At 38.3% G+C, this 21,074-nt stretch overlaps 1 protein-coding gene across 1 annotated transcript in view; it reads right to left on the bottom strand.

Annotated features, from left to right (window-relative positions):
* Positions 1 to 21,074, bottom strand: part of Cubn (Cubilin) — an 882,604-nt gene that overhangs the window by 95,855 nt on the left and 765,675 nt on the right. Inside the window, exon 62 of the mRNA XM_068225286.1 lies at positions 13,523 to 13,603. Within this exon, the coding sequence (XP_068081387.1) occupies positions 13,523 to 13,603 (81 nt within the window). The remainder of the gene's footprint in view (positions 1 to 13,522; positions 13,604 to 21,074) is intronic.

Raw genomic sequence — 21,074 nt, 5'->3', positions numbered from 1 at the left:
GACCCGGCTGACCAAAGCCAGCGAATAGAAACATAAAATGTTCACAAATCTGAGATTTATAGTGCCTCTGTTTTCATTCTTTTTATATAAGTAAGAATACTGCTAGGGTGGGTCCTTGGCAAGCATAAAGAGCGGATCTCTCCTCTACGCTACTCCAGTATCGTTTCACGTCTTTTTTATTATATTTTTCACCCGGTGAACCCGACACGATACTGCCAAGATATAACTGAATATCCTTGAGGACATATTTCCATATAAATTACTAATTCCCATGTTCCTACTTTAAAGTTTTGTATTTCTAAAAACATCATCTCTAATCGTTTTTTAATTTTTTTTTTTTTAAACAAATGCATGATATATACTAAGCATTATCGCCAATTGCCCAACTGTAGAAATTTAAGATACAGGGACAATGTAATTTATGTCAATTTTATTATTTTTCAGATCAAATGTGAGAAAAATACCACATAGATCAAGTTAGAAATACTGCGATGCATCTGATATGAGTACAGAAATCTGTATCAATGCAACCTTTCTACCAGCCCACTTTGGGCAGCGACCAGCAACCATTTTCTTCAGACCTATGCACTGCAATGTTGGGAGCTAATATGCCCCTGCATAAAACAGAGCACCTTCAAACTTCAACAAGCTGCCAGGAGCAATCACCAAGTTGGAGAAGAGTGGCATGCCACTGTTGGAGTAATTTAGCATTGTGGAAGAAGTCAGGGGATGTTTTGATGGAACCTCTGTGAAGTTATTACATGTTATAAATCTCATTTTTGGTCTGTATTGAAAATTTACAGTTCAACAACAATAAAGGTGTTTTAATTTAATCCACCTATTCAATACTTTTCTGTTCTTTTATAGTGGTTACATAAATAGACTCACAGTTAAATGGAACATGTTCTGCCCTCAATTAAGGGCATCTTCAGCCTAAAAGCAATCATCAAGAGTACAACTAATATTAAAAGTGGAAGCTAAAAGTTTAGCCAGTTATATTGTAGATAGCGTGCTCGACAGAATTATCTTCTCTTTTCACATTTTTATGTCCTGAATTTTAATAACTTTAATTTCTGGCATAATAGTTCCCATTATTAATTGGATTATTTTAAACTGAAAGGTGTCAATTATGCGTACGTGGCAAGAGGAAGCTACATCAATAAAGTGGCATACATATTCTAATACAGAGTGGATTATATTTTAATATACCATAAGAAGTATATATGGATCCGATCCCCATGTGCGTTTAGTGGCGGATTTAATAATATTATATTTAGTTTCTAATGTGGAAATAATAATTTTAATTTCTGGCTTCTCCTACCACCAGAACTGGACCTCCTGATGCAGATGTTGTTCTCTCTGTATCTTTTAACAGTTCTGTACACGTTAGAAGAGACGTGCTTATAATGTCTGCTACATAGCATATACTGCGCAAATCCTCCACTAATGCTATGGCCCTTGCTGCATTTTTAGGTGAAAGAGCTATTAGACCTGACTTCGAAGTGTTGTAAACAAACGGTAATGTCCACAAAAATAAGCGGCATGAAAATTCACAGCAATAAACTTTAAGACAACCGTTTGTGGTTATTCTTTTCAAAAGGCAGGAAATGGCAGTATGGGTGTTGTGATTGTCACGATCAGTAATGTTTATCAATTATTGTGCTGAAACTTCTCAAATGGGCTAATTAACTTCCAATACACTGACAAGTTGTCATAATGTCATAATATTTAATTTGGTTTCAAATGGACTAACATTAAATTCTGTCTGAAATACATAGTGTTTCGCTTTTATTTACTGGTGAGTGTATTACTAGGCACGTAGAGGATATCACAAGCAAGTGCAGCCATCATAAATACTAGATAAGTGCCATAAGATTGGTAGATAAGTGTCATGTATATTTTTCAAAAGACATCAGTTCACAAAGCGTGAATGACCATAAGAATCCTGAATTTTTACAATTTAGGTGATAATAACTGAAAATATTTAAATTATTGTACAGAAAGGAAACATCAGATGATTTATCATTTAGGAGTAGTACAATATAAGTGATGATTTAAGATTGTCACTGAATCTTTTAAAATGTCCACTATAATTTTTTCCAAAGTCGTGTGCTGGATTCCAAGCTTTTTCAGGATTTTCCACGTATGCTTAGGTACACTTCCTCTGCTTCCAAATAGCAGACCTATCACGGACCAGTTTTCTGGGCGAATGTTATGTCTCTCACTCAGATATGCGATGCATGTTCATACATGCTCTTGTTTTCCTGGTTACATTTCCTTGGCCTGGGATAAGTCTCTTTCAAACTGGATTGTTGGATCAAGAATAACAGCTGTTTGTGTCTGCTGGTGGATGGCAACAATATCTCTCTTCTATTGGACCCCGTGGAAGAGACACGGTGTACTTCTTCATAAACTCTCCACTTCAAACCTCTCAGTGAAGAGGCTAAGGTCGCTGTCACTCCGTGATGACGGGTGTTCCTGAGTAATTCTCCTTTGCGGCAGTATCCTAACACATGATCAAGATTTTCATTCTTGCCGCAGTCTGGATGATGGCAGTGGATTGTGCTAGGACATCTACCAGGAACTGCTCAAACCGCTGCGATGTTGTACAACATTTTGAGAGCATTTTGTCCATTCAGAGTTAGACAGTCCTTTCCTGTTACTTATCCAGAAGTTTGGTTTAGGGTGATTGGCATAAACTTCAATAATAATAATTTCATGTGGCTATTTCTAGCCGAGTGCAGCCCTTGTAAGGCAGACCCTCCGATGAGGGTGGGCGGCATCTGCCATGTGTAGATAACTGCGTGTTATTGTGATGGACGATAGTGTTATATGTGGTCTGTGAGTTGCAGGGATGTTGGGGACGGGACAAACACCCAGCCCCCGGGCCAGTGGAATTAACCAATGGAGGTTAAAATCCCCGACCCGGCCGGGAATCGAACCCGGGACCCTCTGAACCGAAGGCCAGTACGCTGACCATTCAGCCAACGAGTCGGACATAAACTTCAATGCCTTTTCCTTTTAAAGAGTGTAGTGTCCAAGTGCAGAAGTCAGGGCACTAATCAATATTTGAATATGATTTGATAGAATCTGGTGATGTTATTTCAAGAATGAAATATGTCATTCTATTTTAATTAATTAAGTTCTTTATTTTTCAACTATAATACTGTTGCCATATGTTTTCTTTTCCAGGTAGTTCATAAATTTATTATTCAAAATTAGTTTCGGCAGACTGAAGAACCTAACAGTTATAAACTAACTGAGTAAAAACAGAAAAGAGATGGATTCAAATAATACAAATTATTGAAAAAAGGCTAAAAGTGAAGAAAAAATACGGATTTTAAACTTTTTAATGTCGAAAATGAAACAGTGAAATACTATAATAAAGTTTGTGCCTACAATCTAATTATACTTAGTATAGTAAATTCTCTCAGTGTTTTCTTGAAAAAGTATCGTTATGAGGTGTCGACATGACTTGTCCCTTATTGGCATTTCAATTTTTTTTTTTTTTTTTTGCTTTATGTCGCACTGACACAGATAGGTCTTATGGCGACGATGGGACAGGAAAGGGCTGGGAGTGGGAAGGAAGTGGCCGTGGCCTTAATTAAGGTACAGCCCCAGCATTTGCCTGGTGTGAAAATGGGAAACCACAGAAAACCATTTTCAGGGCTGCCGACAGTGGGGTTCGAACCTACTATCTCCCGAATACTGGATACTGGCCGCACTTAAGCGACTGCAGCTATCGAGCTCGGTTTTCAAAAATCTGGCAATTCTACTCACAGATAATGCAGACCTATGGTGTTCCTCACAGAATGGTATTAATCATAGGCATGCAGACCAACGGTGTCGCTCATATAGTGGTACTAATCACAGGCAATGCCCCAACCCAGGGTGTTTCTGATATAATGGTAGTATTCACAGGTAACACAGACCCATGGTGTTCCTCACATAGTGGTGCTAATCGCAGGCAACATAAATTCATAATGAATACTAACCACAGATTCATGTTCCTCACATAGTGGTACTAATCGCAAGTTAAGCCAACCCATGGTGTTCCTCGCATGATGGTGTAAACACAGGTAATCTCATGGTTCAAGATCTCTCATCCCTTGGTCGCCCCTTTTAGTCACATCTTCCGAAGGGCAAGGGATACCATGGATGTATTCTTCATCAGCGTCTCCCACCACAGGAGTTAAAGATATATATGCAACAGGGACATTTCAAGAAAACAGGACAGAGAAGAGCCTCCTTTGAAGCAAGGTGGACATGATAAAAGAAGAAAGGAGATTATATGACTACAGAAGTTGTGATGGTATGTTGCTGATGCACTGGAATGACAACAGTGTTGTCACGGCTGGTAATAATTATGAATAGATGTAGGCACTGTATCAAGGTGGGACAGTGTAAATAAATAAAAAAAGCAACATGTTTGTACCGCAATCAAAGCTGTTCAAGTCCTAATATGAAAACATAGGAGTGGATCAGCTTGACTCGTTTGAGTCACCATACAGTCACACATGAGACTGGAGAAATGGTGACTGCCGATACTCTCATATTTTCTATTGTGAATGCTTGGCTGCTGCACTGCAAAGTATAACCTAGCCATTATGAGGGCCCTGTGAAGTTTCATTGTTGCATTGCAGTAACCCTACTAAAAGTGGAGAACAATCTCACCAGGAGAAGATGGCCCCTACACGAATAAAAGCAGTACAAGTTCATACGCAGTAAGGTCGGAATTCACCCAAAATGCTTCTGTGGATATCACAATCAGTAAATGCAAAAACATAAATAGAGTTGCATGTACCAAAAAAACCAAACCCCACAGCACTTAATGCCCTTGAAAGGGCCTTGGACTGTCCAGTGACTGCTGTTCAGCCCGAAGGCCTGAAGATTATGAGGGGTCGTGCGGTCAGCACAACGCATCCTCTCGGCCGTTATTCTGAGCTTTTGAGACTGGGGCCGCCATCTCACCATCAGATAGCTCCTCAATTCTAAGCACGTAGGCTGAATGGACCTCGAATCAGCCCTCAGTTCGAGAGAAAAATCTGAGAGGCAGGCACACTACCCCTACACCACGGGGTTGGCAGTTGCATATACAGTACTGTGATAAGTCTGTAGCACAAATTGTAGGTCCACTTTATAGTGTAAACTGTATAATGTAATACAACTCTCTAACACTGCTTAGCTTGTAAAGCTGAGTAACTAGTGTTGTTGTAGCCACCCGAGTGCATAGCGTCCGATATAACGGATGGCCTGTATAAATAAAACTATCACTTGTATGAACATTCAGATTGTTGGAATGTGTTTCCATAATTGTTAAGAGTAGAAATGTATAGATAAATTGAAATAAAATGCAAAAACAATAGTAACTTTATGCACTAGTGGAATTTAATGCTTTATTTAAAAACTAGCAAATGTACTCATCCTTCGCATGGGAATTGGTAATCGATTCACAATTCCTTCATGAGTTTATGCTAAGTTACATACCTATATTCAAACGTTTAATACGGCATGTTAAATCAATATTCTTCTACAGAAACACGTGGAAGTAACGTGAAGTACGATAAAGCTGAACCTAGTAGAGACAGAACGAGGACGATCACAGAGCTTATTGAACGGTACAGTTCCTGGTCCAGAGTTGTGCATAATTCTTCCTACTTCTCAGTTACATATTGTTGTTAATCTGAAACTGGCAGTGGCGCTGAGGCTGAAGACTCATGAAACCAATCACTGACAATAACCTCTCCTATTATCTGTTTTATCGAAGAGAGTAAAATGGCTTTAGAGGTAAATCCTTTAATCCACCTTGACCTGACATGACAGCCTGTAAAACAGTCCATTAATGATAACTCCCTTATTAATCCTCGTATCGAAATGACAGTTGTGAAAAATGAGGTCTCTAGGGCTGCTGAAGAAATTATAGGAAGAAAGGAAAGATCACCTAAGAATCAATGGATAACTCAAGAGATACTAGACTGATTGACGAACGACGAAAGAACAAGAATACAAAAAATGAAGAGGGCAAAAAGGAATACAGATGGGTAAAGAATGAAGTGGATAGAAAGTGCAGGACAGCTAAGGAAGAATAGCTGAAGGAGAAGTGCAAGGATGTTGAAGGTTGTATGGTCCTAGGAAAGCTAGATGTGGCATACAGGAAAATCAAGAAAACCTTTGGAGAAAGGAAAACTAGATGTATAAATATTAAGAGCTCGGATGGAAAACCACTTCTAGGGAAAGAAGACAAGGCAGGAAGATGGCAGGAACATATCCAACACTTGTATCAAGGTAAAGATGTAGATGATATGGTTCTGGAACAAGAAGAGGCTGTTGATGCTGATGAAATAGGAGACCCAATTTTGAGGTCAGAATTCGACAGAGCTTTGAGAGATCTAAATAGGAACAAGGCACCTGGAATTGATGGCATTCCCTCTGAATTACTGACTGCCTTAGGAGAAACCAGCATGGAGAGGTTATTCCATTTAGTGCGTAAGATGTTTGAGACAGGACAAGTGCCATCCGATTTTCGGCAAAATGTTATTATACCTATTCCCAAGAAAGCCAGTGATGACAAGTTTGAAAACTACTGCACCATTAGTTTAATATCTCATGCCTGGAAAATGTTAACACTATTCTTTACAGAAGAATGGAAAGACAAGTTGAAACCAAGTTGGGAGAAGATCAATTTGGCTTCAGAAGAAATGTAGGAACACATGAAGCAATCCTGACTTTACGTCTGATCTTAGAGGATCGAATTAAGGACAAGCCCACATACATGGCGTTCATAGGTCTTGAAAAGGTATTTGATAATGTTGATTGGACCAAGCTATTTGGGATTTTGAAGGTGATCGGGATCAGATACTGAGAACGAAGAATTATCTATATCAACATCATCGGTTTGCCCTTCCAGCAGGCTGGGTAGGTTGTTTGAAAATGAGGTGCCTTCCAAAGTTGCCTATTCAAAAAAATTCATTGTTCATGACAGATTCCCAATGCCATCCTCATCTCTCAATGTCTTCCCTCAGTTGGTCCATCCATCTTTATCTTGGTCTTCTACCTGTTATTCTCTTTTCCAAATAAGCTCATGGTAACCTTGTGCTATTCATTCATTTAACATGCCCAAACCATTTAAGTCTAGTCTAAGTCCTCCATCGATTCATTTAGACCTAGGTTAGATTGGATATCATTTTTCACGTGATCAAGTCGTGTCTTTTGTAGGGCAGTTCTAAGGAATTTCATTTCACAGGCTTCAATCATACTACAATCCTTTGATGCTAGTGTGCAGGTTTCCAGAGGATATGTAAGGGTGAGGATGAAATATGACTTGTACAGGATCATTTTTGTTCTTTGTGGGACCTTCTCATCCCATAGTAGATGTCTAATGATACTCTAAAAGTTAGAGCCTTTGGTTACTCTGTTTGTTATTTCTATCTCAGCTCTAATATTGCTAGCCATTACGCTTCCTAAATAACTGAATTTGTGTACTACTTTAACTTGGTGGTCCTGTATTTTTATGTTGCATTCTGTAATATGTCTGCTGATTTTCAATGCTACTGCTTTTGATGGCTTCAATTTCATTCTATAATCATCAAACTTCTTACACCATGCATTCAGATTATTTTGCACTCCGTCCTTCGATACATCCCATATTGCCACATCGTCTGCAAACACCCGAGCCTGAAGATATTTATTACCATTTCCTTTTAGTTATTTTAAAATGGTATCCATAACTGCTATGAATCGAAGAGGTGATAAGGCACTTCCCTGATGTAATCCTTTGGTTGTATTGAACCATTCAGAGTAACCATCTCCAATACTGACACGGCTTTTGCGATTAGTATATAGCATATGGATCTTCCTAATAAGGAAATCTGGTACACCAAGTTTTCTAAGACTTTTCCAAATAGTTGATCTAGGAACATTATCATATGCCTTTACAAGGTCCATAAAACTGGGTGAGTTGGCCATGCGGTTAGGAGCGCACGGCTGTGAGCTTGCATCTGGGAGATAGTGGATTCGAATCCCCCTGTCGGCAGCCCTGAAGATGGTTTACCATGGTTTCCCATTTTCACACCAGACAAATGTTGGGGTTGTACCTTAATTAAGGCCATGGCCACGTCCTTCCAACTCCTAGGCCTTTCCTATCCCATCGTCGCCATAAGACTTATTTGTGACGGTGCGACGTAAAGCCAATAGGAAAAAAAAAAAAGAGAAAAGTCCATAAACAATAATTAGGTCTTTTCCTCTTTCCCAGTGTTTCTCTGCCAACATCCTCAAAGAAAATATCATATCTGATGTGCTTCTTCGAATGCTAAAGCCATGTTGTTCCTCTTATAAGATAGACTCTAGCATATCCCTTACTCTGGTTTCAATAATCTTCTCCATAATTTTAAGGCCATGTAATAGGAGGGTTATGCCTCTGTAATTTTCACTTTTCTTTCTACTCCCTTTCTTAAAGATAGGAACTATCAGTCTGCAGTGATAAGAATCGAGGGTTTTGAAAAAGAAGCAGCAATCCAGAAAGAAGTGAGACAAGGTTGCAGTTTGTCCCCCTACTTTTCAATGTTTATATAGAACAGGCAGTAAAGGAAATTAAAGAGGAATTTGGGAAGGGAATCACAGTCCAAGGAGAGGAAATCAACAACCTGAGATTTGCTGATGATATTGTTATTTTATCTGAGACTGCAGAAGATCTGGAGAAATTGCTGAATGGTATGGACAGAGTCTTGGGGAAGGAGTACAAGATGAAAATAAACAAGTCCAAAACAAAAGTAATGGAGTGCAGTCGAACTAAGTCATGTTATGCAGGAAATATTAAATTAGGAAATTAAGTCTTAAAGGAAGTAGATGAATATTGTTACTTGGGTAGTAAAATAACTAACGATGACAGAAGTAAGGAGGACATAAAATGTAGACTGGCACAAGCAAAGAAAGCCTTTCTTAAGAGAAGAAATTTGCTCACTTTGAACATTGATACAGGAATTAAAAAGATGTTTTTGAAGGCTTTCATATGGAGCGTGGTATTGTATGGAAGTGAAACATGGACAATAACTAGCTCAGAAAGAAAGAGAATAGAAGCTTTTGAAATGTGGTGTTACTGGTGAGATGGATAGATCGAATCATGAATGAAGAGATACTGAATCGAATTGGTCAGAGGAGATCGATTTGGCTAAATTTGACCAGAAGAAGAGATAGAATGATAGGACACATCTTAAGACACCAAGGACATGTTCAGTTGGTTTTTGAAGGTTGTGTAGGTGGTAAGAATGGTAGGGGTGGACCAAGGATTGAATATGCCAAGCAGATTAGAGCAGCTGTAGGATGCAGCAGTTATGTAGAAATGAAAAGGTAAGCATAGGATAGGGTGGCATGGAAACCTGCATCAAACCAGTCTATGGACTGATGACTCAAACAACAACATTGAAATGATGTACATGAGGAAAAAATTAGAAAAATTAATTTCCATTAAGGCAGGTAGAAAACCTACCCAAGGACAGGTAGATTCTAAATATGAAGTTTGGTAGATATATATCCAGTAGTTTTCAATTTATAGGAACTCAGACAGACAGACAGACAGACAGACAGACAGACAGACAGACAGACAGACAGACAGACAGACAGACAGACAGACAGACAGACAGACAGACAGACAGACAGACAGACAGACAGACAGACAGACACCAAAGCTAAAAAGCTAAAAAAACATGCAGATGGTCATTATTATGCCTGAAACGGATAAATGAATGAAAATTTCACCAAAATAGTCAATGTACAGACACATGGTCATTATAATTTTATTTATATAAATTGTTATAATAAAGATGATAAAGAACTCCGCCATTGTCCGGTCCCAAGTCCGGAATGAGAAAGGAGGAGGGTTTGGTGGTCTGGCACCCAGCTGTAAAATTGCCAACGCCGAGTGTTGGGTGGCGGGAAATAACCTGACTCCCTAAGGGGGCCAACGGCTTCGGGCGAATGAGCCCCTTTGGGTGGGGTGATGGTCCCCACAGTGGAGGAAATGCCACTGGAATCCATTATGCAGCGTCTGTTCTCCAGGTTAGGGGCGGCTGCACAAGGCGTCTGTACTCCAGAGGAGCGGCCTCATTATCACCTCACTGGATCACATCCAGAGTTGTAATTCGGGACCTAGTCCCACACAGGTGACACCTTGACAGTCAACCATGGAAGGTCTTTTAAGGAATACTCCACCGGCTGAACCAAGAGTTCAGAGAAGGCAGCATTCGGATACGGTGGGCTGCCACCTGAAAGATACCGTGAAGTCGGAGGCACGGAAATACCCCAGTACTACATACACGAATGAGACAAAATCAAGAATCAAACCAAAGCAGATAACATACTTCTCTACACACAACATAAACTCACTCATGCAAACCGGTAAACTAAAAGTGATCACCGACATAATGGACCAACACAAAATTCTTATCATGGGATTACAGGAAATTAGAAACACTGACCAGGATGCCTTGGAATCTCAAGGGTACAGACTTTATAAAGGTATACCCGGGAAGAGAGTGATGAAGAATGTCCCACAATTTGGAACAGGATTTTTGGTCAGCCTTAAAATAATAAACTCAGTTCAAGAATTCAGATCACAGTCTCCACGACTCTCAACGCTCACCTTAAAGGCATCTAATAAAATCTATACTATAATAAATGCCCATGCTCCCACTAATGATAAAAACAACTCCTCAAAAGACCAGGAGGAAACAGGAGAATTTTGGGACCTATTGGACTAGACCATAGATAACATCCCCAAACACCATATAAAATTATTAATAGGCGACTTCAACGCTCAACTAGGCAGAGAAAGAAAATACCGTGACATCATTGGAAAATGGCCAGCACACAAGAAAACAAATAAAAATGGAGAGAGACTAGTTGACCTGTGTAGAAACCATAATTTAATCTCAAAATCTACATGTTTTAAGAGGAAACCTCAAAAACTCAAAACATGGAAACACCCTGACTACACTAAAGGAGAATGGCAACTGGACCACGTCTGCATGGACAAATACCACCACAAAGAGATCTATAACGTCAAAGTCCTCCGAGGAATAGACACAGGTTCAGATCACTACGTAGTTAAAATTAAAATTAAACTCACTCCCCAGAGGAGACAACAAAAGCAAGCCCTTAAAACTAAAAGAAAAATAGATCCTACCCAGCTAATCAACAACAAAAATTACCAGAAAGCAACTGAAAAAATAAAAATCACAGACAAACTTGAAGACTTAGTACACAACCTTAAACAAATTGCAGAAGACCTAGCTCCAATTAAACCACGTAAAAAACACCAATGGTGGAACAGTGAATGTGATGAAACAGTGGAGAAAAGACATCAGGCATAGCTATTACATCAGTCCCAAAAGACAGAAATATCCTATCAAAAGTTAGTAAAACAGAGAAAAGAAACTACCCAAGTCTTAAGAAGAATAAAAAGACAACATCATAAGGACACCCTGCAGTTAATTGAAGAACAGTTCAGTAAAACTAAATCAAGGGACTACTACAAAACCTTCAGAAAGCAGCTCCAAAAATATGAACCCCCGACCCTACTGATGAAGGATGAAGATGGTAAGCTGGCCCATAACAATAAAGACAATGCAGAAATTCTGGCTAAACATTTCAACAAGCTTTTAAATTGTGAGGAACCTACAGAACTCCTTCATTTGGACACCAACACCCCGATAAAAACATCACCAGAAAACATCAATCCCCCCACAATAAAGGAAGTCTACCAAGCTCTGAATAAATTAAAAAACTACAAAGCGCCAGGAGAAGATCAGACCTTTGCGGAAATCTGGAAATATGCAGGAACCTCAGCAAAAGTTGCCCTCCATCAACAACTTGTCTCTATCTGGATTAAAGAAGAACTACCAGAACACTGGACAACAGCCCTCATTCATCCTCTGCACAAAAAAGGGGACAAAACCGACCCTGATAACTACAGGGGAATCTCGCTCCTAGACATAACATACAAAATATTTTCAATAATCATCCTTAATAGGATAAGTTTACAACTTGAGAAAGAACTAGGAGAATATCAAGGAGGTTTCAGACCCTGGAGGAGCTGTCCTGATCAGATCATGAGTCTTAAGTTGATAATGGACTATAACAGGAGAAGAAACAGAGATATGGTGATAACATTTGTAGATTTCAAGAAAGCTTATGATTGCATCCATAGAGAATCTCTGTTTAAAATTTTAAGACACCTTGGACTACACCCCAAATTAATAAACATGATAAAATTGACTCTCACCAATACCAAGTCAAAAGTGAAGTTTAGGGGTGAAACATCAGAGACATTTGAAATTAAAACTGGACTACGGCAGGGAGATGGGCTCTCACCACTATTATTTAACTGTGCTCTAGAAATGGTAATGAGGGAATGGTTTAGAAAATGTCCCCGCAAAATAAAGATTGGCCGAAAAATCAAAACAAATTGCCTGGGTTTTGCTGACGATTTAGCATTACTAGCAGTGGACATAAAAGAAGCAAAAAACCAGATATCAGAACTTCAAAACATTGCAAATAAAACTGGCCTCAAAATATCATTTGAAAAAACAGAAATTATGCCCCAAAAACCAACACAGCTAAAAGAAGTCACCATAAATGGTAATAAAATCAAAATAGTAACTCAGTTTAAATATCTTGGAGAAGTAATAACACATAACTTAAATGAAAAAATCTCAATCCAAGTAAGAACAAATAGATTAGCTAAAGATATCTACAAAAAGAAATGTCTATCAATAAATACAAAAATAAAACACTACAACACAGTTATAAAACCGGAAGCTACATATGCAGCAGAAACACTCTTTTACCTGAATAAACAATCAAAGACTGACAGACTTCAGAAAATTGAAAGGAGGATTGGAAGAACCTGTATCAACAAAAAATATCAGAAAGATGGACAGTGGCGGTTAATACCTAACAAAGTCGTGTACAAAGAGCTAGAACCCATTACAGATACTATGCGTAAGAGGAGACTGGGATTCTTTGGACATATCATGAGGATGCAGGACTCGAGACTTCTGAAACAACTAGTACAACACAATCTCGTCTCAAAAAATACCACAACAGGATGTAAATGGATCAGAGAAGTAAGGGAGGATCTGAAGGAAATAGGCCTTACAACAGAAGACACCAAAAATAAGATAAAATTGAATACAAAACTCAAGAATACAAACCTCCGCTTTACCCTTACACAAAACAAACCAACAACACGCACATTTTCAACTGAGGAAAGGGCACGAAGATCGGAGCGTCTGAAGAAGTACTGGGAGGACCGCAAAGCCCGAACAATCCTTTCAAAGAGACCTGAACGACGGACTGACTAAAGTGATCCTATGTGGTCATAAAAGAAGAAGAAGAAGAAGAAGAAGAAGAAGAAGAAGAAGAAGAAGAAGAAGAAGAAGGAGGAGGAGAAGAAGAAGAAGAAGAAGAAGAAAGATGATAAAGGTGATAATGTATCTATGAGAATCGTACAGTAGTGGTGACTTACATAACGTATAGAGTGAATGTGAGTACTTCTTCCTGAATACACAAAGTTCTCTCCTAGACCTTCACCGATGATGTCAGCAACCTGCAAGAGTAAGCAAAATTAGTTTCAACAATGTTTCCTTTCTCCATATAAACTACAACAAATTTAAGTTTATTCCTTGACTAGAATTTGTCCTGTAATGCATATTTATCAACATTTATGTATCACTCATACTTGGATCCATTTTAAAATGTTATGCATAGCCATTTAAATAACAAGTAAGGATGGTGAGGAAGAAGTAACTATTCTTACCAAGACATTGAAGCTTATACCTGAACTGGGGTTGGGATGGGGAAATGCTTGTTCGTCCTATGCCTGAGTATATCTTGCAGACACAACCACAACTCAGGTTTGGCTTACCATAGAAATGTTTATCAAACCATTTTTCTTCGGTGCTGTTGTTTTGTTTGCCATCTGTTGACTAGTAAGATCATATTAAAGAAAATATTGCACAACAAAAAAAGCTCCTTACATCATCTAGTCAGAAGTTGAATCTACTGTGTCTGTACTCCTGCAAGGCAGCATGTTATGTGAGATGCCATTTTATTTGTTACAGTGAGTTCTTCAAATACAGTGCCCCAAAGTTAAGGTGGCTGAGTGTCATGAGGTGAGTTTTGTGCTACTGGAGACTGGAGTCCCAGCCAAGCATAGCTACTGCCCCAGTGGTAGAAAATGATTTGGAACTCAAGGATGTGGATACTGATCACACTGGGGATAATGAAGAGACCCTGGTGTAGTTATCACAAATGTAGAATTAAGAAATAAAATGTCAACAATAAAATTTGAAATCAATACTCATCATGCGGTCCATATCCTATGTCAAAACTTGTAGCTGTGACCCCAACACAGTCATGTTCATTATTAAAAACACGTTCACAAAAATCATGTTCAAAATCATATGACGTGCTCCTATAAAGCCCAGATTTCTGGACATGAGATGTAGAAAAAAAGCAAAATAAAAAAATGGCTGGAATTTATCACATCAAGCCAGTGTAGTAGTTCAGAAAGCAAGGCTATGAAAGTAATAAATTATCACTCTTCAACTCTGAAAAGAAATGTACACTAACTGATCAAAAGTATATGGACACCTACCTCAAACTGAAGACAGAGAATTTGCTGGTAACATACCCTATAACAGTTGACATTAATATGATTTTGGTTCACCTTTTGCCTTCATCTCAGCCCTGACTCTGTTGGTGAGACTTTTCACCAGGTATCAGAAGGTTTCCATGGGAATGGCATCACATTCTTTCTGAAGAGCCATAGCCTAAGAACTTGTTGATTTTAGATGGAATGAAGTCACCATTCTAAATTATCCAGCAGGTGTTCTTTTGGTGTTACGTCAATATTATGGGTGGGAAACTCTACTTGTAGAATATTATTCTCCTTAAGCCATTGGCTTACAAAACCTGCTTTATGACTCGGAGCATTATTAGGTTGGTATAAACGTTTGTCATCAACTAACTGATTTTCTACTGTAGGCAATATGAAAGCATTCATAATGTGTTGATATCCTTGTTCGTTTACAGTGCCTTGCAGTCCTACAAGAGGGCCAAGTCCATACATAAGAAACAACCCCACACCATAATGTTCCCTCTGCCAAACTTCACTGTTGGTACTAAACATTCAGGTAAATAGCGTTCCCTGAGCACACTCCATACTCAGAACATCCCATTGGACTGCCATAATTTATAATGTGATTCATCACTCAAAATTATCTGTTTGCACTCTTTCAGTGTCCAGTGGAGTCACCCTACACGCCTTGCCAGGTGGCACTTTTTATTATGCAGGGAAACATTTTGTTTATGGGCAGCTGATTGACCACGAAACCTTCATCATCATTATCATCATCATCATCATCATCATCATCATCATCATCATTACCCATTATCCAGCTGTAGCCAAGTAGAGGCCAAGATGGTTCCTCTCCACTTTCTTCGGTCTTTCCACCATTCCTCCTCCAACACTGTGTTTCAGTCCAGGTTTCTTTCTCTAATACTGAATTGGATTATGTACTTCCATCTCAATCATGGTCATCCGCGGCCTCTCCTTCCTTGCATTTGCATTCCTATCAACTTGTTTTGCATTCTTTCATTACTCATTTGCTTTATGTACCCAAACCATCCTAACTGGCTCTTCTCTATTCTATCATTAATTTTTTCCACTCCAATTTCTTCTCAGATTTTCTCATTCCTTATTTTGTCTCTTCTACTCTTCTGTATCATTCTCCTCAAAAACATTTCGGCTGCCTGTATTCGACTCTCATCCTTCTTTGTCATTGTACAAGTTTCTGCTCCATAAGTTGTTATGGGTACGTAATACATCTTGCTACATAGTTACTTTTGCTTCCAACCGGGAGAGTTGGCCATGTGCTTAGGGGCGCGCGGCTGTGAGCTTGCATCCCACTGTCGGCAGCCCTGAAGATGGTTTTCCATGGTTTCTCATTTTCATGCCAGGCAAATGCTGGGGCTGTACCTTAATTAAGGCCACGGCCGCTTCGTTCCAACTCCTAGGCCTTTCCTATCCCATCATCGCTATAAGACCTATCTGTGTCAGTGCAACATAAAGCCACTGGCCTTTGCTTCCATTGGCACATCTTTGACCCATAACATGTTTCTTACACTATGACAGAAACAGTTTCCAGCTTGAATCCTCTTAATAATTTCAGCATCCAGTCGAGCATTCTCCATTAATTCACTCCTCAGGCATTTGAATGTCTCCACTACTTCCAGGGGTTTATCTGCAAGTCTAATCTGACCTTTCCCTTCCTTCTCCCCTCTAGTCATAACAAGAGTTTTACTCTTTTCTACACTTATTTCCAATCCACACTCTTCGATCTTCCCATTCACCACATCCAACTGTTCTTAAACCTTCATGTTGTCTTCTCCCCAAGTCACAATATCATCTACAAATAACAACATGTTCATTTCCCTTCCTTCATATGCTGTTTTCATGATGTCATCCATTACTATTGTAAACAGGATTGGTGATAGAACACTTCCCTGTCTCAGTCCACTAGTTTTTGAACCAACTTGTCCTGCTAACTTGTGTTTGCATGCAACTACAACATTCCTTGTACACTGCCATGATCATTTTTATTAATCCCTGTCCAATTCCTTTTTGCACCAGACTGTCCCAAACTTTAGTCCTGGGGACACTGTCATATGCCTTTTCAATGTCAATGAATGTCATCACCATATCATTCCCATACTCCCATTGCTTTTCCATTAGTTGTTTCATAATGTAAATGGGCTCTGTTGTTGACCTTCAATTTCTGAAACCAAACTGATTTTCCTATATCTGATTTTCAACCTTCAACCTTATCCTACTTTCCATTAGCCTCTCCATTATATTAGCAACATAGGATATCAGAGTAATTCCCCTGTAGTTCTTCAATACTTTCTTATCGCCTTTCTTGAAAATTGGGATGATTATTCCTTTTTGACAATCCTCAGGGACCTCCTTATTCTCCCAGACAATCCTGAGAACTCAATATGTCCACTGCAGGCCTACAGCTCCAGCTGCCTTTATCATCTCCACTGAAATTCCATCTATTCCAGCAGTTTTTCATTCTTCATCTTTCTTACTGCCATCTTACATCTTACAGCATATTTCACTTTGTTTTCTAACAAATCTAGGAACACTCATTAGAAGCTTGCACTGCTGATGCAATTACCTTTAGCTTCAGTCTTAGATGTTTTCCATGTTTTCCATGCCATTTTCTTTTCCTTCACTTTACTCTTTACCCTATCATTCCACCAGTGTGTCTCCTTGTCTTTCAGATTTCCTGATGTTCTACCACATACCTTTTCTGCACATCCAACCAGTGCTCCTTTAAATCTTTTTCCCACCCAGCTCGATAGCTGCAGTCGCTTTAAGTGTGGCCAGTATCCAGTATTCGGGAGATAGTGGGTTCGAACCCCACTGTCGGCAGCCCTGAAAATGGTTTCTGTGGTTTCCTATTTTCACACCAGGCAAATGCTGGGGCTGTATCTTAACTAAGGCCAGGGACGCTTCCTTCCCATTCCTAGGCCTTTCCTGTCCCATCATCGCCATAAAACAAATAGCAAAAAAAAAATCTTTTCCATTCATCTTCAACATTCCCCATCTCTGTCCTTTCACTTCCATCATACATATTTTTCACACTTGTCACTATCTGCTCATTTACTGCTTTTAGTCTCATAGCTTCCCAGATCTTGTTTCTATGGACACTATCATATGCCTTTTATATATCCATAAAGGTCATCACCATATCTTCCCCAAAACTCATAGTGCCGTTCTTGTAGCTGCCTCACTGTAAATATGACCTTCCTTGTCTAAAACCATACTGTTCTTCTCTGAATTCTTTTACCACTGCCTTTCTTATTTGCTTTTCCAACACTTTTTCATATATCTTGGCACAGTGACACATCAGGGTTATACCACGGTAGTTCTGACGTAATTGCTTCATAGAGTTGGAGCCGTTCTAATATTTATAATTTTAAAACCTACATCTGAAGTTGATTTTTCAAGGTAGAATTGTGATGTTCTATTGCAGTTTTCACTGTCTGAATGAATGAGATGGAACATCAATTCCAGTATTGTTGAGAAAGGTATGTTATGATATGATCCAATGAAGTTTGATGATGAGGGGACATGTAGATAGCCCATAATAATCAAAGAAACTATAAGTAAGCTCCCATGCATTATGTTTGGTCTGATGACCTCCTCAGAATCTGATTTTAGCCTGTTTATTTGGCTTTGAATCTTTCATTTTTAATACATTTGTATTTAGCTTTTATCTCAACTTTTCCTTTTAGATAGTAAGGCTTAGTATTTAGCTTGGTGTCTTAATGCAGGACAGAATGGGTTTAACTTCAAACTGTTTATCTTTTGCCCTGATCGAACAGTCTATCAGGCTTATATTTTAATCGCATTGCTCCATTGCATTCAAAACTTTGCTGGTTCATTGTTCTGCTACCTATATGCTCTACTATTTCTAAAAATTGTGGTATTTTGTAGGCTCTGGGGTGGGTGTTAGACTACTGCAGAAAGTCAGTAGAGAAAGACAAGCTCTGTGTACAAATTTCATTCAGTGTGTAAAGTGACATTTCTAGATGTGCCAGTTTTTCTGAAATCTGGATCTAAGTTAGTGCAAGCTATTTTTAGCAAGTCTTTTAAGAGATCATTAGTTAATCATAATCTAAATTTATTCTTTGGTTAATTTTAGAAAGTGCAGATTCATAAATGTATGTTGAACCAAAAAGCATACATAACTTTTTACCAACTTCTGAAGCAATGAATATTTATTTGCAGGCATATATTTGCACCAGAGATGTTCACAGATTATCAATGAAGGAACATTTTGGAATGCGTCTTTAAAAACTCTTGTAAATAAATAAATAAATAAATAAATAAATAAATAAATAAATAAATAAATAAATAAATAAATAAATAAATAAATAATAAATAATAATAAATAAATAAATAAATAAATAAATAAATAAATAAATAAATAAATAAATAAATAAATAAATAAATAAATAAATAAATAAATAAATAAATAAATAAATAAATAAATAAATAAATCAATCAATCAATCAATCAATCAATCAATCAATCAATCAATCAATCAATCAATCAATCAATCAATCAATCAATCAATCCCACTGATTTGCATTAAGGGCTGCTGGTAAATTCCCTATCAGTCTATTAGTCTTGCCTTTCAGTCTTTTCTTAAATGATTTCAAAGAATTTGGAAATTTATTGAACATTTCCCTTGATAAACCATTCTAATCACCCTCTTCCTATAAAGAAATATTTATCCCAATTTTTCCTCTTAAATTCTAATTCTAATTTTTGTCAGCGCACTCCCATGATCTACCCTATCAGAGGATCAACAGTAATAGATCATTTGACCTCCTGAATCTAAAATATATGCTATATCTTGCTAGAATCCTACATGTTAAGCCTCACTGGAATAATCTTTCCACAACCTGAACCATTTCTATCTAACCAGGTATTAATTTTGTTAACATGCCTAATATAATCAGAAAGAATGCAATGCTTTCCCAGAGCTTACATGCAACACATGTCAAGCAGACTAGCCGTAATTACACTTTATGTCTATCACCCTTTCCTTTGTATGCTAGGGCTACTGTAGCAACTTCCCATTCATTTTATAGAGTTCCTTCAATCACTACTGATCTGCATTTAGGGCAGTCGCCCAGGTGGCAGATTCCCTATCTGTTGTTTTTCTAGCCTTTTCTTAAATGATTGCAAAGAAATTGGAAATATAACATTTACGCTTCGCTGATGATACTACACTCATTGCAGGAAGTGGACAAGAACTTGATGAATTGCTCTCTAGAGTGAAAATCATTAGTTGGGTTTTGGTCTAGAAATTAATATGAAAAAGATCAAACTAATGGTTATCAAACCAACAAAGTCAAACCCCAATCCAAATGACAGGATGCTTGAAAGATCTGGATTTGTCGAATGATTGTGTATATCTGGACTCCATAATAAGTCATGCAGGAAATTGTGATAAAGAAATAAAAACGATGGATTGTCCAAGGTCGTGCCGCAATAGTTAAACTTACAAAGATCTGGCAGAACCAGGCATTATCCAAAACAGTGAAAATACGATTGGTGGAATCACTGGTGTTTTCTGTTTTCCTGTACGGTTGTGAGACCTGGACTGTGAAGGCTAGTGACAAGAACTGAATAGACTGAGATGTGATGTTGGCAGAGAATGCTCCGAACACCATGGACAGAAAGAAGAAAAAATGCCTCCATTATAGAAGAACTGAACACCACAAAACGTTTATCTTCCTGCGTTAGTGAAAGTTGCCTCCAGTTCCTGGGACATATTTTGAGGAGAAAAGGAGACAATTTAGAAAAGACCATTCTGCAAGGCAAAATTGAAGGAACCAGACCAAGAGGCAGAACAACAAGTAGATGGTTAGACCAAGCAAAGAAGGTCACTGGTCTACCTCTTCACAATATCTTAAGAAGAGCTGAAGACCACTCAGGATGGAAAAATCTTGTTAAGGATGCAGTTACTAATGAAGTGAAGAAATGTGGTCATGATGCTCAGCAAGGAATAAACCGACTGCTAACGTTGATGATCATTATTATTGTATGTGGTTTCTATCTATTGATGATGGTTATAAATTGGCTTTCGATTGTACTATTATTTCGATTATACCATCTATTAATGTTAAGTTTTATGTTATATTCATTTATTACTCATGTTATATTGTGCCTATGTTGTATCTACATATGCATGGACGATATGTATATATATCTGAAAAATTATAATTTTTTAGCAATAATTTTTGCTAGTGGCTTTTCGTTGCATCGACACAGATAGGTCTTATGGTGACGATGGGATAGGAAAGGTGTAGGAGTTGGAAGGAAGCGGCCGTGGCCTTAATTAAGGTACAGCTCCAGCATTTGCCTAGTGTGAAAATGGGAAACCATGGAAAACAATCTTCAGGACTGCCGACAGTGGGATTCAAACCCACTATCT

Source organism: Anabrus simplex, chromosome 1 (assembly GCF_040414725.1).
Source record: "Anabrus simplex isolate iqAnaSimp1 chromosome 1, ASM4041472v1, whole genome shotgun sequence".
NCBI classification, from domain to species: Eukaryota; Metazoa; Arthropoda; class Insecta; order Orthoptera; family Tettigoniidae; genus Anabrus; species Anabrus simplex.
This window is presented reverse-complemented; position numbering and strand designations above follow the sequence as displayed.